The 25,801-nt window shown below is 37.9% G+C and overlaps 1 protein-coding gene across 4 annotated transcripts in view; it reads left to right on the top strand.

The window, feature by feature from the left end:
• Positions 1-25,801, top strand: part of C2H2orf76 (chromosome 2 C2orf76 homolog) — a 106,632-nt gene that overhangs the window by 64,289 nt on the left and 16,542 nt on the right. For 3 of the 4 annotated variants that reach the window (XM_027562347.1, XM_027562363.1, XM_027562355.1), the window contains 2 exons: positions 115-259; positions 20,385-20,435. In XM_027562347.1, coding sequence (XP_027418148.1) covers positions 127-259; positions 20,385-20,435 — 184 coding nt within the window. In that variant the 5' untranslated portion in view covers positions 115-126. The remainder of the gene's footprint in view (positions 1-114; positions 260-20,384; positions 20,436-25,801) is intronic. The other variant, XM_027562341.1, reaches the window with a different exon arrangement.

The following is a 25,801-nucleotide window of genomic DNA, read 5'->3' as shown; positions in this document are numbered from 1 at the left end:
AATTCTGTCGTTAACTGTGCAGTGTGGGAGAGATGGGCTGGGTGCCTGAGAGCTGATGGAGGAAATGCAGGCTGGTGGATAATAATGAGCTGATGTTATTATCCCTTGCCACAGGAATTTCTGCACATGGCTTCCGAAGATGTGACCATTACAGTTCGCCTCATTCGTTCATTTGAGCATCGCAATTTCAGACCTGTAGTATATCATGGAGTTCATTTGGACCAAACTGTAAAGGATTTTATAGTATTTCTAAAGCAAGGTATGAGATGTCTCAGCCACTTTGTTTTATTAGTGTTTCAAAAAAGAATAGTTGAGTATTAGAGTGATAGTAATCTTTTAAAAGCACTTTGAAAGATATCAATCTGTGTTCTAAGCCAGGTGTGAGGCTTGCTCCTGCTCTGGGCCTTGATATCAGCAGCAGTATCTCTCCAAGGCTTATTTAGCAACGTGTGCCTTCCTCAGGGATTGTCACTATCATGTTTGACTTCTCCTTTTTTTTTTTTTTAATTAAAAAAATTTAAGATCTATGATTCCTCATGAAAAATGGCTTTATGTATTTGGAGGCTAGTTAACAAGAGAAGGTAGTGTTACCTGGCTGAGCACACAGAGGGCATGCTGGGGAGCATGACAGGAAGGTAGCAGGCCTCTATCTGTCCAGCTAGGAGATCACGAGAGCACCTGGTCATTGTGGGCACAGAGTGATGACCAGCCTCACTGGTGTAGTGTATCATTCCAAGCTCAGCATACAGCAGGTGTGAATGTAGTCTTCATTTAGATAGGTCCTTGGTGGGTTTCTATCCTCTGGTCTTAATTACAGAAGTGTTCCGGTCATCAACATTTGATGAAACATCTAGAATAAGCTTTTATTGCTTTAATTGAATTGCGATTTATATATGGTATAATTTACAGATCTTAGTGTACATTTCTATGAATTTTGGCAGATGTAGCACTTTATATCCAACTTAAGTTTTTTCAACTGACATAATTTGAGATAGAGAAGTTGTGGAAACTCCTGAAAGCTCTTCACACAGGTTCCCCAAATGTCACCATTTTGTTACATTTGTTTTTCTCTCTCCTCCTCCTCCCCAGTTCCTTTCTTACTTTTCCACTTCATTTTCCTCTCTGAACCATTTAGAAGTATGTTGCAGACATTATTCCCTTTTACCTCTGAATATTTCAGGGTGTATTTTCCAAAAACAGGGAATTTGCTTATATTATATATTAACTATATATAGTTAATGTAATGAAAATCAGAAACTTAACATTGAAACAATGCTATCAACTAATTTACAGACCTTACTGAGATTTTACCTGTCCCAGTAAGGTCTTTCTGAACAAAAGAAAATCCAAAGATATATGTTAGTTCAGTTTCTTTAATCTGAATTAATTTCTTCATCCAGGAGTCTTTTTTGTTGTTGTTGATTTTAATTATTTTTTTTGAAGGATAATTGCTTTACAGAATTTTGTTGTTTTCTGTCAAACCTCAACATGAATCAGCCACAGGTATACATATATCCCCTCCCTTTTAAACCTCTCTCCCATCTCTCACCCCATCCCACCTCTCTAGATTGATACAGAGCCCCTATTTGAGTTTCCTGAGCCATACAGCAAATAGATGGTTGGCTATATATTTTACATATGGTGATGTAAATTTCCATGTTGCTCTTTCCATACATCTCATCCTCTCCTCCCCTCTCCCTATGTCCATAAGTCTATTCTCTGTGTCTGTTTCTCCACTGCCTGTAAATAAATTCTTCAGTACCATTTTTCTAGATTCCATATATATGCATTAGAATACAATATTTAACTTTCCCTTTCTGACTCACTTCAGTCTGTATGATAGGTTCTAGGTTCATCCACCTCATCAGAACTGACTTAAATGCATTCTTCTTTATGGCTGAGTAATATTCCATTATGTATATGTACCAAAACTTCTTTATCCATTCATCTGTTGATGGACATCTAGGTTGCTTTCATGTTCTAGCTATTGTAAATAGTGCTACAATGAACAATGGGATACACGTATCTTTTTCAATTTTGATTTCCTCAGGATATATGCCTAGGCGTGGGATTGCTGGTTCATATGGTGGTTTTATTCCTAGTTTTTTAAGGACTCTCCATACCGTCTTCCATAGCGGCTGGATCAATTTACATTCCCACCAGCAATGCAAGAGCATTCCCTTTTCTCCACACCCACTCCAGCATTTATTGCTTGTAGACTTTTTGATGATGGCCATTCTGACCGGTGTGAGGTGATATCTCATTGTAGTTTTGATTTACATTTCTCTAATACTGAGCGATGTTGAGCATCTTTTCATGTGTTTGTTAGCCATCTGTATGTCTTCTTTGGAGAAATGTCTGTTTAGATCTTCTCCCCACTTTTTGATTGGGTTGTTTGTTTTTCTGGCATTGAGTTGTGTGAGCTGCTTGTGTATTTTGGAAATTAATCCTTTGTCAGTTGTTTCATTTGTTATTACTTCCTCCCATTCTGAGGGTTGTCTTTTCACCTTACTTATAGTTTCCTTTGTTGTGCAAAAGCTTTTAAGTTTAATGAGGTCCCACTTGTTTACTTTTGTTTTTATTTCTGTTACTCTAGGAGGTGGGTCATAGAGGATCTTGCTTTGATTTATGTCATCAAGTGTTCTGCCTATGTTTTCCTCTTAGAGTTTTATAATTTCTGTCTTACATTTACGTCTTTAATCCATTTTGAGTTTATCTTTGTGTGTGGTATTAGGAAGTGTTCTAATTTCATTCTTTTACATACAGCTGTCCAGTTTTCCCAGCACCATTTATTGAAGAGGCTGTCTTTGCCCCATTGTATATTCGCCTCTTTTGTCAAAAATAAGGTACCCATAGGTGCATGGGTTTATTTCTGGGCTTTGAATCTTGTTCCATTACTCATTCTATGAGGCCACCATCACTCTGATGCCAAAACCAGACAGAGACAACACACAAAAGGAAAACTACAGGCCAATATCACTGATGAACACAGATGCAAAAATCCTCAACAAAATTTTAGCAGACAGAATTCAGCAACACATCAAAAATCTCATACACCATGATCAAGTTGGGTTTATTCCAGGAATGCAAGGATTCTTCAATATATGCAAATCAATCAATGTGATACACCATATTAATAAATTGAAAGATAAAAACCATATGATGATCTCATTAGATGCAGAAAAAGCCTTTGACAAAATTCAGCACCTATTTATGATGAAAACTCTTCAAAAAATGGGCATAGAAGTACCCTGCCTCAACATAGTAAAGGCTATATATGATAAGCCTATAGCAAACATTATTCTCAATGGGGAAAAACTGAAAGCATTAACCCTGAGATCAGGAACAAGACAAGGGTGTCCACTTTCACCACTATTATTCAACATAGTTCTGGAAGTCCTAGCTACAGCAGTCATCAAAGAAAAAGAAATAAAAGGAATCCAGATCGGAAAAGAAGTAAAGCTCTCCTTGTTTGCAGATGACATGATATTGTACATAGAAAACCCTAAAGATAATATCAGAAAAATACTAGAGCTAGTCAGTGAATTTAGCAAAGTTGCAGGATACAAAATCAATACACAGAAATCACTTGTATTTCTATATACTAACAATGAAAAGTCAGAAAGAGAAATTAAGGAATCAGTCCCACTCACCATTGCAACAAAAAGAATGAAATACCTAGGAATAAACTACCTAAGGAAACAAAAGAACTATACATAGAAAATTATAAGACACTAATGAAAGAAATCAAAGATGACATAAACATATGGAGAGATATTCCATGTTCCTGGGTAGGAAGAATCAATATTGTGAAAATGACTATACTACCAAATGCAATCTACAGATTCAGTGTGATCCCTAACAAATACCAATGGTATTTTTCACAGAACTAGAACAGAAAATTTCACAATTCCTATGGAAACACAAAAGACCCTGAATAGCCAAACCAGTCTTAAGAAGAATGGAGCTGGAGGAATCAACCTTCTTGACTTCAGATTATTCTACAAAGCTACAGTCATCAGGACAGTATAGTACTGGCACAAAAACAGAGATATAGACCAATGGAACAATATAGAAAACCCAGAAATAAACCCATTTGGGAGTCTTTTATTGTGTTTCATCACATTGGCAATTTTGAATAGTACAGGCTAGTTTTTTTGTAGAATGCTTCCCTCAGGTGGGTTTTTCCAGTGTTTTCTCTATTAGATTTAGGTTATGCTTTTGGCAGAGAAATCATTGAAATGATGCTGACCTTCAGTGCATTTACACCAAGTCACACATGCTGTCGAATGGCCACATTGCTGACAATGGTGACTTCAATCAGTTGGTTAAGGCAAAATCAGATTGATTATATTCTTTGCAGCCAAAGATGGAAAAGCTCTATACAGTCAGCAAAAACAAGACCAGGAGCTGACTGTGGCTCAGATCATGAACTCCTTATTGCTGAATTTAGACTTAAATTGAAGAATGTAGGGAAAACCATTAGACCATTCAGGTATGACCTAAATCAAATCCTTTATGATTATACAGTGGAAGTCAGAAATAGATTTAAGGGACTAGATAATAGAGTGCCTGATGAACTATGGATGGAGGTTCAGGACATTGTACAGGAAACAGGGAGTAAGACCATCCCCAAGAAAAAGAAATGCGAAAAAGCAAAATGGCTGCTGTCTGAGGAGGCCTTACAAATAGCTATGAAAAGAAGAGAGGCAAAAAGCAAAGGAGAAAAGGAAAGATATACACATTTGAATGCAGAGTTCCAAAGAATAGCAAGGAGAGATAAGAAAGCCTTCCTCAGTGATCAGTGCAAAGAAATAGAGGAAAACAATAGAATGGGAAAGACTAGAGATCTCTTCAAGAAAATTAGAGATACGAAGGGTACATTTCATGCAAAGATGGGCTCAGTAAAGGACAGAAATGGTATGGACCTAATAGAAGCAGAAGATATTAAGACGAGGTGGCAAGAATACACAGAAGAACTGCATAAAAAAGATCTTCATGACCAAGATAATCACGATGGTGTGATCACTGACCTAGAGCCAGACATCCTGGAATGTGAAGTCAGGTGGGCCTTAGGAAGCATCACTAGGAAAAAAGCTAGTGGACGTGATGGAATTCCAGTTGAGCAATTTCAAATCCTGAAGAAGATGCTATGAAAGTGCTGCACTCAATATGCCAGCAAATTTGGAAAACTCAACAGTGGCCACAGGACTAGAAAAGGTCAATTTTCATTCCAGTCCCAAAGAAAGGCCATGTCAAATAATGCTCAAACTACCGCACAATTGCACTCATCTCACATGCTAGCAAAGTAATGCTCAAAATTCTCCAAGCCAGGCTTCAGCACTATGTGAACTGTGAACTTCCAGATGTTCAAATTGGATTTAGAAAAGGCAGGGGAACCAAATTGTCAACATCCGCTGAATCATTGAAAAAGCAAGAGATTTCCAGAAAAACATCTACTTCTGCTTTATTGACTATGCTAAAACCTTTGACTGTGTGGATCACAATAAACTGTGGAAAATTCTGAAAGAGCTGGGAATACCAGACCACCCGACCTGCCTCTTGAGAAATTTATATGCAGGTCAGGAAGCAACAGTTAGAACTGGACATGGAACAGACTGGTTCCAAATAGGAAAAGGAGTACATCAAGGCTGTATATTGTCACCCTGCTTATTTAACTTATATGCAGAGTACATCGTGAGAAACGCTGGGCTGGAGGAAGCACAAGCTTGAATCAAGATTGCAGGGAGAAATATCAATAACCTCAGATATGCAGATGACACCGCCCTTATGGCAGAAAGTGAAGAACTAAAGAACCTCTTGATGAAAGTGAAAGAAGAGAGTGAAAAAGTTGACTTAAAGCTCAACATTCAGAAAACTAAGATCATGGCCATCACTTCATGGGAAATAGATGGGGAAACAGTGGAAACAGTGGCTGACTTTATTTTTTTGGGTTCCAAAATCACTGCAGATGGTGACCGCAGCCATGAAATTAAAAGATGCTTACTCCTTAGAAGGGAAAGTTATGGCCAACCTAGACAGCATATTAAAAAGCAGAGACATTACTTTGTCAACAAAGGTCCATCTAGTCAAGGCTATTGTTTTTCCAGTAGTCATGTATGGATGTGAGAGTTGGACTATAAAGAAAGCCGAGCACCAAAGAATTGATGCTTTTGCACTGTGGTGTTGGAGAAGACTCTTGAGAGTCCTTTGGACTGCAAAGAAATGCAACCAGTCCATCCTAAAGGAGATCAATCCTGGGTGTTCATTGGAAGAACTGATGTTGAAGCTGAAACTTTGGCCACCTGATGCGAATAGCTGACTTATTCGAAAAGACCCTGATGCTGGGAAAGATTGAGGGCAGGAGAAGGGAACGACAGAGGATGAGATGGTTGGATGGCATCACCGACTCAATGGACATGAGTTTGAGTAAATTCTGGGAGCTGGTGATGGGCAGGGAGGCCTGGCGTGCTGCAGTTCATGGGGTCGCAGAGTTGGACACGACTGAGCGACTATACTGAACTGAACTGAAGGTGATAGCTGCCAAGTTTCTCTACTGTAAATTTTGATTGTACTTGAAAAGTAACTTGTTAGGGATACATTCTGAGACTATGTGAATGTCCTGTTACTTCCCAATCTTTCATCCACTAGTTTAGCATTATTTGATGATTCTTGCCTGAATCAGTTATGATATTCGGCAAACAATGATTCTTCTTATTCCATCATTCCTTTTACATATATTAGTTGTTTTTCTACAGTAAGGAAGAGCTTTTTATCCTACCCCCCCATTCCTACTCCTGCCCCATGTATTTAATCTTTGGTTTATATCATTGTGCACTCACGGATACTTACTTTATTCAGAGGATTATAATTCTTTATTTTTATTATACTCTGATGGTCTAATCATCCTCATTTTGGCTGGGGGTAGCCAAAAACACTATTCAAAATTGCCAATGAAAGACAATAAAAAACTCCTGAATGAAGAAATTAATTCAGATTAAAGGAACTGAACTAACATATGTCCTTGGATTTTCTTTTGTTACAGAAAGGAAGGACAAGGCTCCATGTCCTTTTAACATGTCCACATCCTTCTTTGAGCACTTCCTTACTTTTTGATCTAAGATGTTGCAGATGTGTCCTGTTCTTTTCCTACCCCAGCCCTGGGATCAGTCATTTCTCTGAGGAGCTGTGATTCCATTACTGGGGAATGTTATTGGGAAACCACAAACTTGATTTATATGTGTGCAATGTAAGTGTACATAGTTAACTTTTAAAAATGTAGTGAATTCTTGACATTTTGCTTCCTGATTGACTTTGTAAAATTTCTAAACTCTTCTCCCTTCCTTTTTTTTTTTTTTTCCATCTAATTCAAGTGGCTTTACTGCTCGGTGTTACTTGCCTAAGAAGAAAGCATGGTGTTTTAACTCATAGAGAAGACAGGCTAGTCACTCTACTTGTTAGGGGGAGATTGAGAGTTGGTGCTAAGATATTGCCAATTACAGAGTGTCCTGTTTTTGAAAGGCTATCACCAAAAGTATACTCAGATTTTGAAATAAAAACAAATCCCTACTTTTCTTATTTTAAAATCTTTGTGTGTATTATGGGTTACAGTGTTTCTTAGTGTTAGTACAGTAAGTGCTCTGCTTGGTACAGTGCAGAATAGATTCTCTGAAGCCCTTGAGAACAAGATGTAATCATCAGGCTGCTCTAGTGCCAAGGGAAGATATATTCTCCCCAGGGTCACTGTGTTCTTTTCCTTCCCAAGTACCATAGAATTGCTCCCCATTAGAGCAGTGGTGTGGATCACTGCAAATGCTCAGCACAGCCTACTCACATCTTTCATCTGTTACCTGTTTCTATTAATATTGTACATGTGGGAAATGTGTTCCACTGATTAAAAGATAAACTTTGGGCTTCAGGCCTTTCTGAGCTGTGTGCTCTGTGCCTACCTTTGTCCTCTAATTTGAGGTACAGTGGAACTCTGCAAAGTTAGTGAATTTACCTTTTATGAATTGTGTACATAACAAAGACCAAATAGCTTATTACTGAGGAATTTTTGAACTAATTTGTGCTAAGAGCTTTATGTAGATTTTCTCATTTCATCCTCACAGCATCCTTCTAAATTAGGAACTGGTATTATCTCCATTTTGCAGATGAAGAAACTAAAGAGCAGAGAGAGAAGTTGAGAAGCTTGCCTGAGATTACATGGCAAAAACAAGGCAAAGCTGCAGTCCAACCTTGCAGTTTAGCTATACAACCATGTACGCCTAAGCAGTACACTCAGTTGCCTCTTTATTCTTCTCTATTACCTTACTTGCTTAAATAGAATCTCTGAAATAAATGGATTTGCTTAGATTCAAAAGAGTCTTTGAATTTAGTTCATCATGCTCTACTGTTTTATTTTTAGTTGAAGTATAGTTGATTTACCATGTTTCAGGTATATAACAAACAGATTCACACACATACATATTCTTTTTCAGATTCTTTTCCATTATAGGTTATTATATTGAATATAGTTAGCTCCCTGTGCTTTACAGTAGTCCTTGTTTAAATTTTATACATAGTAGTGTGTATCTGTTAATTTCAAATTTCTAATTTATCCTTCCCACCCTTTCCCTTTGATAACCATAATTTTATTTTCTATGTCTGTGAGTCTATTTTTGTCTTGTAAAAAAGTTCATTTGTATTATTATTTTAGATTCCACAGATAAGTATATAATATTTGTCTTTCTGTGTCTGACTTAACTTCATTTAGTATGATAATATCTAGGTTCATCCATGTTGTTGCAAATGGCACTACTCTGTTCTTTAATATGGCTGAGTAATATCCCATTTTATTTGTATACCACATCTCCTCTATCCATTCCTCTGATGATGGACATTTAGGTTGCTTCCATGTCTTGGTTTTGTAAATAGTGCTGCTGTGAACATTTCTGTTAAGAGTTTTTGTCTATTTTGGATATGTGCCCAGGAGTGGGGTTCCCAGATCATATGGTAACTCTAGTTTTAGTTTTTTAAGGAGCTTCCATCCTGCTCTCCATAGTGACTGCACCAATTTATATTCCCACCAACAGTGTAGGAGGGTCCTGTTTTCTCCACACACTCTCCAGCGTTTATTATTTGTAGACTTTTAAAAATATTTTCATTTATATATTTATTTGGCTGCACCAGGTCTTAGTCTCTGGGCACGTAGGATCTAGTTCCCTAACCAGGGATTGAAGCCAGGCGCCCTGTGCTGGGCACACAGAGTCTTGACCACTGGACACCAGGGGAGTCGCCTATTTGTAGACTTTGAGGGTGGCCATTCTGACTGGTCTGAGGTCTGGTCTGATCTCATTATACTTTTGATTTGCGTTTATCTAATAATTAGCAATGTTGAGCATCTTTTCATGTGCCTGTTGGCCTTGCTTTAATGTTTTGAACACTGAAAGCTGGAAGGATGCTTGACATCATGGCACAGAGAATCTTGTATACAAACCGAATGTTCATTGGGGTTATTTTAGATGCCTTCTTGCCTTTCCAGCTGTCCTTTTGATAAATCACTTTTGCCATCCATAGTTTAACATGGTCTCTTCCCATAATTGTCTTTTTCTCCCTCAACCAAGAAACTTTGGTTAAATTGGATCCATTCTGCCTTGAGAATCATTGAACCACTATACCATCCCATTAAAATCTAAAGTTGTGTAAATAGAACAAATAAGTGTAGTGGATATAAACTAGCATTTATAAATAAGTGTAAATATAATAATACCTAAGATTGTATCCATATATAAGCATATAAATATAGTAAAACAAATCTATTATTAACATAGGGGAAATGGATATTGATCAGATATTTTGATCATAGAGATATCATGTATTACCTTATTTAGATGACAAATTTTCAGAATAATATACAAACCAATTATCTAGACTATATGACATTTTAATTATTTCTTGATCTGGCATTTTAATACTTTGCAATACTTTAGATTTGGGTTCTGAATGTAAAATCATTTCATCTATTAAATAAAGAAAAGCTGTGGAGATTTTATCCAAACGTCCAACTCAGAACTCAATTCTTTATACCCCGTTACTCCCAGTGAACTGTTACTTTGTAGAGCAGTCTGTTCTGATGGGTGACTACTAGAATAGTTAGAAAAATTTTCCTTATCTTTTAAATCTTTATTTATTTGTTTATATTTAATTCTCCCCTCCACAGTTTCCCCTATTATTAACATATTAGTATGCTGCATTTGTTGCAATTAATGAACCAATGTTGATGTCGTATTAAGTACAGTCCATAGTTGATTCAGGTTTCCTTAGTGTTTACTGATGTCCTTTTTCTGCTCCAGGATCCCAGCCGGGATACTACATGACGCGTAGTTGTCATGTCTCTCTAGGGTCTGTGAACTGTGGAAATTTCTCAGATTTTCCTTGTTTGAGGACTTCCACAGTTTTGGGGAGTACTGATCAAGCTTACTGTAGGATATCCCTCTATTGGAATGTGCCTGATGATTTTTCTCATGATTAGACTGGAGTTATGGGTTTTCGAGAGGAAGATCACACAGATAGTGTCACTTTTATCATATCACATCATATCAAGGGTACATATTTTCTAAATGATTTATGGTTGTTGATGTTGACTTTGACCACTTGGCTGAAGTAGTACAGGTTTCTCCACTGTATCACTGGTTACTCTGGTATCTCCCTGTTCATAAGGTACTCTGGAAGGAAGTCACTATGCACAGCGCACAGTTAAGGAGTGGGGAATTATGTTCTCCTTCCTTTAGCGTACAATAGCTACATAATTTACTTGAAATTCTTTTGCATGGGAGATATTTGTTGCTCAGATTGTTATAGATTTGGTCACTGAAAACTTTCAGTTGTCTTCTGTGCCCCTTTGACGTATGCCGTCTGTGTGTGGTTTTTAAGATGGTCCAGGCTAATTTTGTGTATTTCCCATGCCAGTCCTAGAACCAGCCATTTCTCCAGGAGCCTTGGTTGCTTTTATTGGAGTATGGTTTTAGACCAAAATCTGGGTGCTAGGTATGCTCTTCACTACTTTAATTTCTTAGGCTTTCTTGACAGAGCAAGGAAATATGTCAACCTGTGTATTTACACATATGTATAAATATTTTCATATTTACCACCTGAATCTGTATGTTAAATGTGAGTTCTTACTGATGTTTCCAACTCTAATCCATTATCACGTGGATCATTTCAGCCTTCTCTGTTTGCTTATCTGTACATCCTCACTCCCAATTGTGAGAAACCTGGCTCCCATCATCTGCCATCCATTTATTTACCTGTTTAATTCCAGTATACACGTATGGGCTTCCCTGATAGCTCAGTTGGTAAAGAATCTGCCTGCAGTGCAGGAGACCCTGGTTTGATTCCTGGGTTGGGAAGATCCCCTGGAGAAGGGAAAGGCTACCCACTCCAGTATTTTTGGACTTCCCTTGTGGCTCAGCTGGTAAAGAATCCTCCTGTGATGCAGGAGACCCTGGTTTGATCCCTGGGTTGGGAAGATCCCCTGGAGAAGGGAAAGGCTACCCACTCCAATATTTTGGCCTGGAGAATTCCATGGACTATATATTTCATGGGGTTACAAAGAGTTGGACACAACTGAGAAACTTTCACTTTCCCTGGAGAAGGAAATGGCAACCCATTCCAACATCCTTGCCTGGAAAATTCCATGGACTGGGGAGCCTGGCAGGCTACAGTCCCTGGGGTTTCAAAGAGTCAGACACGACTGAGCAACTTAAACTTAACATACAGGTATAGCTGTATTAGAGTTGTTATTTGGTACTCTGTGGGAAACAACTTGATATTAACTAGAATACAGTGCTTTTGTGATTTCCTTTTGCCTTGCTGCTGCTACTGCTGCTGCTAAGTCGCTTCAGTCGTGTCTGACTCTATGCGACCCCATAGATGGCAGCCCACCAGGCTCCCCCGTCCCTGGGATTCTCCAGGCAAGAACACTGGAGTGGGTTGCCATTTCCTTCTCCAATGCATGAAAGTGAAAGTGAAGTGGCTCAGTCGGGTCCGACTCTTAGCGACCCCATGGACTGCAGCCCTCCAGGCTCCTCCATCCATGGGATTTTCCAGGCAAGAGTACTGGAGTGGGGTGCCATCGCCTTCTCCATCCTTTTGCCTTAGTCTTACAAAATCTGTTCATTGCCAGAGTTATTTAGGTCAGCACCTTTTTTCTCTCTCTCCAGTAAGATTGTTTCATATATTTACAATACATTTATATTCTCTTCTTACCCTCTGTGTTCTTTCCTGGGACCCTCTGTCCTGTTTTTTTTTGTAGTTGTTTTGTTTTGCATACATTAAAGTTCACTCTTTGTGCTGTAAAGTTCTATGGGTTTTGTAGCCACCATTATAGTATCATACAGAATAGTTTAATTGCTCTAAAAATCGCCCATGCTTCTTCTTTTCATCCTCTTTGCAAGCCCCTGGTATCCACCGATCTTTTTATTGTCTCTAGTTTTGCTTTTTCCGGAATATCATGTACTTGGAATCATACAGTATGCAGTCTTTTCAGACTGGCTTCTTTCACTTAGAAACATGCATTTAAGGATCTTCTGTATGTTTTCATTGCAAGTCCTATCTTCTTAACCTCCTTTAACCTGGAACAGGTCTCACCTTCAGTTATCTGTCATTTTATTGATTTTTTTTATTTTTGAGAAAAAATCCAAATCTGAGTTTTTATAGAATGCCCCACAATTTGAATTTGTCAGATTGTTTTCATATGATTAGATTCAGATTAGACATTTTTGACAGGATTACCATGTAGGTTGCAGGTTGACAAAATCACGAGCTATGGGTCAGTCTGACCTTCCCCCTGTTTTTATAAAGTTTATTGAAACACAGCCACACCCATTTATTTACATATTATATGTACTGCTTTTGTATTTCATTGGCACTTAAATAGTTGTGACGGAAACCATGTGGCTCACAAAAACTAAAATATTTTTTACTGATCTTTACGGAAATAGTTTGCTGATCCCTAACGTTGGTGATTCCTCCTCACTGCATCATATCAGGAAGCACTTGGTTATTGGTAGTATTTATGAACTTACCGGATCAGCCGTTTATTAGAGAAGAATTAAACTGAGGAATGGCCAGATGAAAAATATGCATAGGACAAAGCATGGGGAAGGGGGGTGGAACTTCCGTGCCCTCTTGGAGTGCACCATTCTCCCTGGTATCACCATGTGTTCAGCAGCCTGGAAGCTCTCGTGATAGATGTTTAAATCATTTGGTTAAGATGCTGTCTACTAGATTTCTCTGTTGTAAAGGTATCTTTTCAACTAATAAATAGTTGAGACCATATGTGTATGTTGTTTCCAATAGTTTTAGTATCTATTTTGTTTTTAAATTCATTTTTAAATTTTTTGGCTGCACCAAAACAGTTCCTCAACCAGAGATCGAACTTGTGTCCCCTGTATTGAAGCCTGGAGTTTTAACTTCAGGACTGCCAGGGAAGTCCCAGTTTTAGTATCCATTGATGATCTTTACCCAAATCTCTGGTAGTTGCAGTAACTGGGATTTTTTTCTAACCCTGTGACTCCTTCCATGTTTATTATCTAGCACTTTTTTTCTGTAAAGAGGCACTCCCCTGGTGCCCCTCCTACTTAGAAAGGAACAGGATAGTTTTATAGTAGCAAAATCATAGCACATTATCACCTTATCAGAAAGGGACCATTCCTTCAATACAGTGTTAGGGTAATACTCTCTTGTTTGTATTACAAATGTACTATAGATTCCTTAGTTTAAATATTCCATAAATTTAAAACGTGAAATAATACTTTATCTTCTGTGGCTATGACTTAACAGAATGAAAATATAAGCAATGAAGAAAGTAATGCTAACTTAAGGATAGTTGGTGGTTACTTCTGGGAAGGGAGGTCGATGGTACTAAGGAAAGAAATCTTTGATTCCTGCCAAACATCAACATGAATCAGCCATAGGAGTACTTATGTCCCCTTCCTCCAGAGCCTCCCTCCCACATCCCACCCTTTCCCAGCCTTCTAGGTTGTCACGGAGCCCTGGTTTGAGTTCCCCAAGTCGTACAGCAAATGTCCATTGGCTGTCTGTTTTACATATTGGTAGTGTATATGCTTCTACAGCATCCACTTCTGTTAGAAACTTTTTCAGTAAAGTTGGAATAGAAGGGAACTTTCTCTACCTGATTAAAGATAATTGTGAAAAAAATGATACCTTTCATCATATTTAATGGTGAAAGACTGAGGATTTTCCTCCTAATATAAGGAACTAGGCAAGGTATTTTCTTAGAAATTGCTTCTATTAAACACTGTGCTGGAAGTTCTAGCCAGTTCAGTAAGACAAGATAGAGAAATAAATGGATCCAAGTTAGAAAGAGGTAAAATTGTCATTATTCACTGGTGAGTTGATTATCTTTGTTGAAAATCCTATGGAGTTTATAAAAACACTACTGTAACTAGTAACTTGAGCTTTTAGCAAGGTTGTAGGATATAAATGAATATATAAAAACTAATTATGCAATATACAGTTGGAAACTAAAAAAGAATAATAGCATCCAAAAAATTGAAATAGGGTATATTCGATAAGAGTTGTAAGACTTTTGCACTGAAAACTCTAAAACATCACTGAGAAGTTTAAAGACCTAGATAAATGGAGATATACTATGTTCATAGATCAGAAACCTCAATATGGTTAAGACGTCATGACTCCTCAAAATAATGTATGGATTCCAATCCCAATCAGAATCTCAGCAAGCTTTCTTTTTTCCTTCAGATAATGTCTACTTATTCTAAAGTCTATGAATAAGTTACTCTAACATGTTCAAAAATTATAAGGAAAGTAAAAAAGACATAATATATAAATAAATAATGATATAAATAAATCACAGAAAGAAATAAGTTGAAAGAGTTACACTATCTGATTTCACGACTTATTACTGTAAAACTATGTCAGGCAGGATTCAGTGGTATTGTTATACAGATGACATGTATATCGATGAAAAATAGTCCAGAGATAGTCTTATACGTATGTTTAATTGGTTTTTGATCACAGCATTTTAGGGGGAAGCTGTCATCTTTCTAAAAAGGAGCTGAAACAATTGGATATTCACATGCAAATAAATGAACTTGAACTCTCACCTGTTGTCATACACAAAAAATGATTTGAGATTGGTCAAGGCCTAAATTTAAAATCTGAAACTATAAAAACTTCTGAAAGAAAACATAAGAGAAAATCTTAAAGACTGATTTTGCAAAATTTATTAAAGTACAATGAGCCCCCCCCTCCAAAAAAAATCTAGCTAGGGTTCATCAAAATTAAAAACTTTTGCTTTTTAAAATACACTGTTAAGAAAATGAAGAGGCAAACCACAGACTTTGGAGAAAATACTTGTAAAACATGTATTCAACAAGGAATTTGTGTCTAGAATAATAGTAACTAAAGAAAGAAACCAAACTCTTACCACTCAAGTTATATGACATATAACCCAATTAAAAAAATGGGCAAAATATTTGAACATGCACTTCATCAAAGAAAATGTATGGACGACGAATAAGCACATTCGGTGATACTCATCATCAGTCTTTAGTGAAATGCAAGTTAAAACCACAATGAGAGCATAACACACCCACTTAACAAGACTGAAATAAGAAAGCTTTAGAAGTTAAAAACCAAGTTTTTGGCTAGGATGTGAAAAAACTGGAGCTTCTTATCTGTTGCTAGTGGGAGCGTTAAAAAGGTACCACTTTGGAAGATGATTTGGCAAATTCTTGACAAGTTAAACATACGAACCTACCGTACAACCCAGCCATTCCACCTGTAGATGTAATGAAAGTATATGTCTACATATGAATGCTCATGGCCGTATTCATAGCGGTATAAAATGGGAAACAACCTTTTTCATAAGGAAGTGTTTGTTCTTTTCCTCTTCCTCTTCAAGCATTTTTATATGTAAAGTTCACCTCACCAGAATGTGTTTAACATCTAATCTTTCTTTTCTTTTGCCACTGCAGAAGATACCAGCTTTAGTCCTACCCTTCTTAGTGTGGCAGATGGAAGTTGGGAGGGCTGGTTTCTAGTCCTGGCTCTTGACACTTTGGGCTGATCGACTGCCTTCTTGGGACCTCAGTGCCCTAACCTGCTGATTAAAGGGATTAAATGATGCATTTTTACTCATGTCTGTTTTTGAGCACCTGCCGTGTGCCAGGCACTCTGTTAGGCTTTGGCAACGTGATGAAGGAAATAGGCTGTAGTCCTCGCCCTCACTGGAACCAGTATTTATTAACATATGATGTGCCAGGCACTGTCCTAGGTTTTGGGAAGACAGGCCATTGTGTCTTAATCTCTAGAAATTTATGAATTAGTAGAGAAGAGAGACCAAACTAAGTAAACAAAGCTCTAATTGTAAAAAATGTTATGAATGAAGGAATATGAGAGGAGCCTGCCGGGGACCAGCCCCGGCTGATCCAGGGTATTCGAAGGAGAGACAGCGTAGGCGAAGATCAGGAAACAATTGCTTAATTAAATGTTAATTAAGGATATAAAGAGTAATAGAATGAGGATAGCTCAGTGAGGAAATTCAGTGGAGAAAAGAGGCTGAATAATTCAGCCAGAAGGTAAGAGAAAGAACGACATGGTGAGACCAAGTTTCGGTGAACAAGGCCCCGCACTTTATTTTCCAAAGTAGTTTTTATACCTTAAGTTATGCATAGAGGATAATGGGGGAAGGGGTAGAGTCTTGAAGCAAGCCAGGCTTTCTTCCTGCAAGCTTATCATATGCAAAAGCTTAGGTGATTTGCATCATCTTCTGGCCTGGAGGCCTGTTAACATTTTAAGACCCTTTCTTCAGAAAACTTATTTTTCTCTAAAGGTGATTGGTCAGGAGCCACCCTCCAAAAGCATTAGATAAAGTTGCATTCCTACAGAGCAAAGGTGTGGTGGGCTATAACAAGAAAAAGAATTAACAGGTTACAAACATTAAAGCTACTACTTACACCAATTATATTAATCAATACACTGCCAGGGACACAGCAGGTAAGGGATATGGAAACTTAGCAGCAAACATTGGCCCAACAAGTGAAAATCCCTCACCAATACAATTTCTAATCAATCTTTTAACTACTCAAAAGAATCTGTGTTTAGACAGTTTAGAACATCTCCTGCCTCTCACAGTTGGGAGGCTCTGAGCAATCACATGTGGCCGGAAAAACCTATTCAGGCAGGCTAGAGGATTTCCAAAGGAGTTTGTAGGTTAAACACTGTCACACCCAGGAATTATTAACTGGAGCTGTAAGCTAACTTTTTTCAGAGAGGTAGTGGGGGACAGCCCCCCGTAAAGTCAGAGGTGTAGGTGAAAGCACAAAGCAGAAAGTAGGCAGACTCTGGTTTTGGGTGTAAATGCTCGAGAATTTCCAGGGGGACTCCTGAGGCTCGATCCCGCCTTTGCGTGTGCCGAGCCTCCTTCCTCATGACCTTTGTCATGGGCGGAGTTCCTCACTGGCTCCCAGCAGTGATAGAATTCCAGTTGAGCTATTCCAGATCCTGAAAGATGATGCTGTGGAAAGTGCTGCACTCAATATGCAATATGCACTATGCACTCAATATGCAATATGCCGGCTCCTGGCATGAGAGGAGACCCCTATTTTAGTAGGGCTGTCCTGGAAGGCCTCTTTGTGGAGGTGACAGCTGAGCTGAGATCCACAGATGGAAAAAAACTACTCCTTTCATCTCTGTCATAGTCTCTTCTCTCAGAAGCCTAGACTTGTGAGGTCTAAGGGGGTGATTTGGTGTCCTGACTGTAGACATCTCTAAATGAAAATAGTTTCATGGCACTGTTTGTTCTGTACCTTAGTCCTTTCTTCAGGGAGTTTTGCTGTCTAGTTTAGGAAATACCAATGGCAATAAATTAAACAGATTTAATTCTTCTTTCTGATATTTAGTCAACACTTCTTTGGCTTATAATTCAAAAGTGAGAAACAAAAGATAAAATGAAGTTCTGTGCTCCGCTAAGGCTAAAACAGAGGTTTCAGACGGAGGTTGGGCAGGCGAATGTGGACTCCACAGACAGGTTTCCTTTGGCCTACAGCATTTTTTTTTTCTTTTTTTCTTTTCTGGCTGCATTGAGTCGTAGTTGCTGCACACAGGATCTTCATTGTGGCACGTGGGCTTGTTGCCCTGTGGCATGTCTTGCCTGGGAAATCCCATGGACAGAGGAGCCTGGTGGGATACAGTCCATGGGTTCACAAGAGTAGGATATGACTGAGGGACTAAACCACCACCAATGTGGGGATCTTAGTTCCCCAATCAGAAATCGAACCTGTGTCCCCTGCTTTGGAAGGTGAATTCAGCCACTGGATAACCAGGGAAGTCCCTGCCTACAGTATTTTAAAAGTCAATACAATTCACCTAACCTCCCTCCCCACTCACCCTAGACTTAGTGTTTCCATTTAAATCTTTAGGTGACCAATTAGAATGAAGGGACTGCACCTCCTTTTATGGGATGCTTGCTCTTACCTCATGGCCCTCCTGTTTGCCCAGCCTCACTCATTCCTGTCATCTAGTTGGCCTCCTGTGATTGTGTTTGTCTAAGAATCATCTCAGCAGGTTTTCATTTTGAGTCTAAATATGCTTGGGACTGGCCGGCTGTGAGTCTGATTTACAGGTGTGGGGCTGGGTGATTCTAGCATGTGGCAGGTGAGATCATAGCCCTAGCTGTGAACACACCTTTGTTACAAGATTCACAGGGAGCGTGCCCTCTCAAAAGTGGGGACTTGTCTCAGTAACTTCTTATTTTCCCTGTCCCTGGAATACTTGGTAGTGGGTACTTTAAATGCTTGTAACGTAAATGAATAAATTATATTTTAATTTTGGTATTTATTTGACCTTTAAAATTTGGGCTTTCCTGGTGACTCAGTGGTAAAAGAATCTTCCTGCAGTGCAAGAGATGTGGGTTTAATCCTTGGGTCAGGAAGATACCCTGAAGAAGGGAATGGCTACCCACTCCAGTATTGTTGCCTGGAAAATTCCATGGACAGAGCAGCTTGGTAGGCTACAGTCCATGGGGTTGCAAAAGAGTCGGACATAACTTAGTAAATAACACTTTTTCACTTTCACTGACCTTTAAAAGGTTAAATGTACTTGAACACTTTTCCTAATTCAGATGTGTAGGTTTTTTAAAAAGTTTTCTTTCGTAACACATTCCTATGGTTTTTAAGGATGAATATGTAAAAAGGAATACAGTGAAAAATCTCCTTCCCACTTCTGTTCTTTATCAGACCAGTGCATCATGCTCTCTCCCATGGAAGTATAAACAAAAGCAAATACATATTCTTATTTTTCCTCTCTTTTATTCAAAAGGTAGCATACTAAAAATAATGCTCTGACTTATACCTGCTTTGCTCTTAAAAAAAATTTTATTTAATTTTTGGCTGCATTAGATCTTTGTTGCTGCGCACAGGCTTTCTCTAGTTGCGGCACTCGGGGGCTACTCTCTAATTGCTGTGCACAGACTTCCATTGTGGTGGCTTCTCTTGTTAAGGAGCACCAGGCTCTACAGCGTGGGTTCAGTAGTTGTGGCGCATAGGCTTGGTTGCTCTGTGGCATGTGGGATCTTCTGGACCAGGGATTGAACCCATGTTCTCTGCGCTGGCAGGCAGATTCTTAACCACCTGGACTACCAGGAAAATCTGCGTTCTTTACTCTTGACATATCTTGAAGATCTTAACAATGTTAGTAAAGAGCTTCCTTCTCCTTCTTTTTTGGTTGTTTTACTGGTTGTTGAAAAATATGTTTAGTTGTTTGGACATATTATAGTTTATTTAGGAAGTCCCCTCATTGAAAGATACTTGGATTTTCCCAGGCATTTGCTATTGCGAACAGTGCTACAGTTAGTACCTTTGTTTAAGTCATTTCATACACACACACACACACACACACACACACACGAGTGTGCAAAGTATATTTCTATGGTAAATTCTCCAAGTGGAATTGTTAGGTCAAAGGATATATGCATATGTAATTTAGATATATGTTACTTAATTCCCTCTGTAAGGGTTGTAGTTTAATTAATTATAAATGAACACTAATACTAGTGTTTGAATACACTGTTTTAAGAAAATTTTACAGTTTCTTTGCTGAGTTAGAGTAGTTACATTATAGGTTGTATGAATTTTGATAAGAGTGATAAGATTGTTCCAGATCTTTGGTTTCTACTACTGACCCCAAGGGATTCTCAGATTCATGTGCTAAATGAACATCAACTATATAATAATGTTTCACACATACTTACTATATATTTCAAGTGTATGTAGATGCTATTGTATAATAAAATGCCAATTCTCTTAATACTATGACTATTTGAATATTTTATAATAAAAATACTCTTTATCTTACAGATATCCCTTTGAGGACCAGCCTCCCACCACCATTCAGAAATTATAAATATGGTAACCAATTTTTCTTATTCTTTTAAAACATATAATTTCACATTAGTTTTATTTTGAAGTGAATTTAAATTTGGTTTTCAAAAATGAGTTTGCAATCTGTATATACAAACCAATATGGAAGTTATTTAAAATATAGGAATTCTAGTATATCGTTAAAGTAAATACTACTTGTGTCATCAAGTGGCGTATTTATGAGGAATAGCATGTTTGGAAAATGATTTGAAATGAATTTCTTTGTCAGGTAATCAGAAAAGGAGAAATGATTAAAGACTGGGAATTAAAAGAAGAGATTTAACATTTTAGATGTCAATAACTTGAGTATGTTGGCTTCCCTGGTGCCTCAGTGGTAAAGAATTCATCTGCCAACGTAGGAGCTGCTGCTGCTGCTGCTGCTAAGTCGTTTCAGTCATGTCTGACTCTGTGCAACCCCAGAGACGGCAGCCCACCAGGCTCCTCTGTCCCTGGGATTCTCCAGGCAAGAACACTGGAGTGGGTTGCCATTTCCTTCTCCAATGCATGAAAGTGAAAAGTGAAAGTGAAGTCACTCAGTCGTGTCCAACTCTTTGAGACTCCATGGACTGCAGCCTACCAGACTCCTTTGTCCATGGAATTTTCCAGGCAAGAGTACTAAAGTGGGTTGCCATTGCCTTCTCCAGCCAACACAGGAGAGGCAGGTTCAATCCTTGGGTCAGGAAGATCCCCCGGAGAAGGAAATGGCAACCCACTCCAGTATTCTTGCCTGGGAAATCCCATGGACAGAGGAGCCTGGTGGGCAATAGTCCATAGGGCTTTTAGCAAAAGAGTCGGACTCTACTTAGCTGACTAAACAACAACAGCAACAACTTGAGCATGTTACACAGTAATTTTATACGTTGCAGTTACTGACTTTAAAATGTAGTAATAAGTCAAGAAGCTAGGTTTCATTATTCATTATAAAGATGCACAGTTATTAACCTTCAGGATATTGACACTCACCAAACTTTGGATTTGAGACTTCACTTGAGAATTATGATGCACCTAATAAATATTTCTGTTAATTGGCGCAGACATTTTAAAGCATAAATTTTTAATTACCCTAGATCATTTCTGGAGTGGTTTTTAATTCTGCTGCCATTTGGTAGAGCAACTTATGACATAAAATACTTTGAAATCACAATCTTCACCGTGTGTGTGCATTTTAATATTCAGAGATTAATTGTGAGGTCACAAGGGGTAGTCAAGCAGAAGTTAAAGGCACTGAGTCGAAAGTACTTTGATTTATTGGACTTCAAGAATTTACATACTAAATATTGAATAAGAGAAAGGAATAAAAAGCATGATTAAGTAAATATGAAACTTTTCAGTTCTGTCTTTCACAGCTTTCAAAGTGTCAAGCCTTGAAATACAACCTTAAACTTGAATCTGTCTACAGATGCCACTTCAGATTGGCATAGTTACATATGGGTTCCCTTTTTTACATGCTGTAGATGTGTATTCAAACTTGTGTTCCATGTAAATTATTTTGAAAGATAAGTTTTAGATAATGAAGTTATCAAAATATCTGGCTACTAATCATCATGATGGTAAATAATGTATTCCTTCAATTTTTCCCTTTGTTGGTATTTGTATATTTAGGTGTGATGTTGGGTATGTATATTAGTTTGTTAATGGGTGGAGTATCTTCTTGCATTGATTCTTTTATCATTTTATAGTGTCTTTCTTTCTTTTATGGCCTTTGTTAAAAAGTCTGTTTTGTCTGACTTGAGTATTTTGCCACCCCTGCTTTCTTATCCTTTTTGTTTGCATAAAATATCTTTTAAAATCTTTTTTTATTAATTGAATTATACTTAATTTATGATTTCTGTTATACAACAAAGTGACTCATATATATGTATGTATGTATGTGTGTGTGTGTGTGTGTATTCTTTTTCATTATGATGTATCCCAGGACATTGAATATAATTTCCTGTGCTATACAATAGGACCTTGTTATCCATCCATTCTATATGTAATTTTTGCATCTACAAAACCCAAGACTGCCGGGAGAAATGTCAATAACCTCAGATATGCAGATGACACCACCCTTATGGCAGAAAGTGAAGAGAAAGTAAAGAGCCTCTTGATGATGGTGAAAGAGGAGAGGGAAAAATCTAGCTTAAAACTAAACATCAGAAAACAAAGATCATGGCATCTGGTCCCATCACTTCATGGCAAATAGATGGGGAAACAATGGAAACAGTGAGAGACTTTATTTTCTTGAGCCCTAAAATCACTGCAGATGGTGGCTGCAGCCATGAAATTAAAAGATTCTTTCTCCTTCAAAGAAAAGCTATGACAAACCTAGACAGCATATTAAAAAGCAGAGACATTACTTTGCTGACAAAGATCTGTCTAGTCAAAGCTATGGTTTCTCCAGTAGTCATGTATGGATGTGAGAGTTGGACTATAAAGAAAGCTGAGTGCCGAAGAATTGATGCTTTTGAACTGTGGTGTTGGAGAAGACTCTTGAGAGTCCCTTGGACTGCAAGGAGATCCAACCAGTCAGTCCTAAAGGAAATCAGTCCTGAATGTTCATTGGAAGGACTGGTGTTGAAGCTGAAACTCCAATACTTTGGCCACCTGATATGAAGGACTGACTCATTGAAAAAGACCCTGATACTGGGAAAGATTGAAGGTAGGAGGAGAAGGTGACGACAGAGGATGAGATGGTTGGATGGCATCACCGACTCAATGGACATGAGTTTGAGCAAGCTCTGGGAGTTGGTGATGGGCAGGGAAGCCTGGCATGCTGCAGTCCATGGGGTTGCCAAGAGTCAGACATGACTGAGTGACTGAACTGAACTTGGGAGACTGACCTAAGAAAATATTGGTACAATTTGTGTCAGAAAATGTTTTGTCTGTGTTCTCTTCTAGGAGTATTGTGGTGTCTTGTCTTATGTTTACATCTTTAGGCCATTTTGAGTTTATTTTTGTGTGTGTTGTATGGATGTGTTCTGACTTTACTGATTTACATGTGGCAGAATCACTTGCTAAAGAGACTTCCCCTTGTATACTGTTGCCACTTTGTCAAAGATTAATTGACTGTATGTGTGGCTTTATTTCTGGGCTCTCTGTTATGTTCCATTGATCTGTATGTCTGTTTTTGCCCCAAACCACACTATTTTGATTACTGTAGCTTTGCAGTATTGTTAGTATTATAGTATCAATCGACTCCTTCCTGAAGTTGGGGAGAGTTTGCCTCCTGTTTTGTTTTTCCCTCAGGAGTGCTCTGGCAGCTGTGGTCTTTTATAGCTCTGTACGTGAGTCTTTCCTATCCCCTCACTCTCAGTGTATGTGTGTCCTTCACCCTAAAGTGGGTCTCTGGTAGGCAACATATTGTAAGCTTGTTTTATTATCCAGTCTGTCACTCTAAGTCTTTTGATTGGAGCATTTAGTTAATTGATAATTAAGGTAATTATTGCCAGATGTGTTTTTATTGCCATTTAAACCTTGTTTTGCAGTTGATTTTGTACTTTTTCCTTGTTCCTTTTTCTTTTACCATGGTGGTAGATAACATATCTTTCTTATTAGTCCACCTTATTAACATCCACTTGTCCTATTATTTCTATACTACTCAGATGAATTGGCAGGAAAAACTAACACATTTACCTGTGAGGAAATTAGAGAACCACCATGGTTTTGGTAGAATTCAAGTGACTGTGTTTGGCTCTTTAACAATCTGCCACTTTGTCTTTGACAAGAAACGCTGAAGTGTTCCTTGCTCACCTGTCCTCGTCCTGCAGTATTGCTACACTCTCTGAGGGACTGAACACAGTAGGTGTTGGGGAGTGGAAAGGGCACAGAGTCAGATTTCATTTTTGTTGGTTGCCATCTCTGTGCCCTTGGACAAAGGTCCAGTCTCTCTGCCAGGCTGCCAAGAGTCAGAGATTTCTCAGAGCCCTGCCTCCCATTTAATTGGCATCTGTGTCTATTACTGATTTACCCTGGCCAGATAGTGTGTTCTTAAAGCACAGGGGATGTTGTCTTATTTTTAAATTCTTTTTGTTTAGGCATGGTGTATGTGTGCAGTGAATGTTTGTTGTTGTACAGTGTGAGGCTGCTAATTCTGTTTGTTTCTAAGGCTTGTGAGATTACATTAAACAATGTGAACACATTAAATACTCTGCAAACGTAAATCTTGTTTTTATCTTTATGAGGTTGTTTTCCTCAAGAAATCTTCACTAAGGAAACAATACCAGCAGAAGTTGTTTCTGTTAATAATTAACATTGTTTTTTTTAAGAAGTAAAAACAAGTGAAAAAGATGATTTAACAAAGAAAGGGGCATTTCTTTTTTTTTTAAATTTTATTTTATTTTTAAACTTTACATAATTGTATTAGTTTTGCGGGGCATTTCTTTTCTTCCCAATTCTTACCAATTTCTGTTGGAGAGAAAAATCTGGTGAAAATTTATGTTCAAAGCATTTCTTTTTCTAATAAAAATAAAACGTTGCCTCCTTATTGTGGGGTTGCAGAGCATATCGGAGCAAAGATATTTCTAACTTAAAGGTTATTAGCAAAATATATAGAACATGATGACACTTGGAGAGGTCAGTATGCAATTTTGCAGGTCGATTATAACAGACTTTAATCAAGGTCCTTTTGTTTAAAAAGAAAAAAGCAACTACTATTGGCTTCTCTAACTTATCTCTAGTAACAAACAATATATATTTATAGTGAGAAAAAGACTATAATAGGTAACTCAGTATAATAGATAATTCAAAAGTCACATTTGTTTGTTTTCTTGTGTACATTGTAAGCTTATTTTTAGCCATTGTGACCTATTTTATATCCTAAATGTGTATATTTCACTTAGGTAAGATTGATTTTTATAAGGCTACCTTATATTAAAAATTGTAATAGGCAATTGAAAGTTTACTATTTAAAATAATGAGCATTTCAGAGTGCCTGTTCTTAACTAAATAGGTACCCTAATTCTTCTTTATTATTAGAACATAGTTAAATCAAGGTTTTTTTTTTCTTTAACAGAGTCTTTCATTTCACTGAAATTCCTTGTTGAATCAAATAGCATGATTGATAGAAATGAATTTTAGCTTAAGGTTAAGAGTTTATTCAGATATAATAATATATGTAAACTATAACTATATATATATATATGTATATAAACTATAACTATATGTATAACTATAGTAAATTAGACTTCCCTGATGGCTCAGAGGGTAAAGCGTCTATCTACAATGCGGGAGACCCGGGTTCGAGCCCTGAGTTGGGAAGATCCCCTGGAGAAGGAAATGGCAACCCACCCCAGTATTCTTACCTGGAAAATCCCATGGATGGAGGAGCCTGGTAGGCTACAGTCTGTGGGGTCACAAAGAGTCGGACACGGCTG

The sequence above is a fragment of the Bos indicus x Bos taurus genome, chromosome 2, assembly GCF_003369695.1.
Source record: "Bos indicus x Bos taurus breed Angus x Brahman F1 hybrid chromosome 2, Bos_hybrid_MaternalHap_v2.0, whole genome shotgun sequence".
Taxonomy (NCBI): Eukaryota; Metazoa; Chordata; class Mammalia; order Artiodactyla; family Bovidae; genus Bos; species Bos indicus x Bos taurus.
The sequence above is the reverse complement of the archived record's forward strand: the minus strand, read 5'-3'. Positions and strand labels throughout refer to the sequence as shown.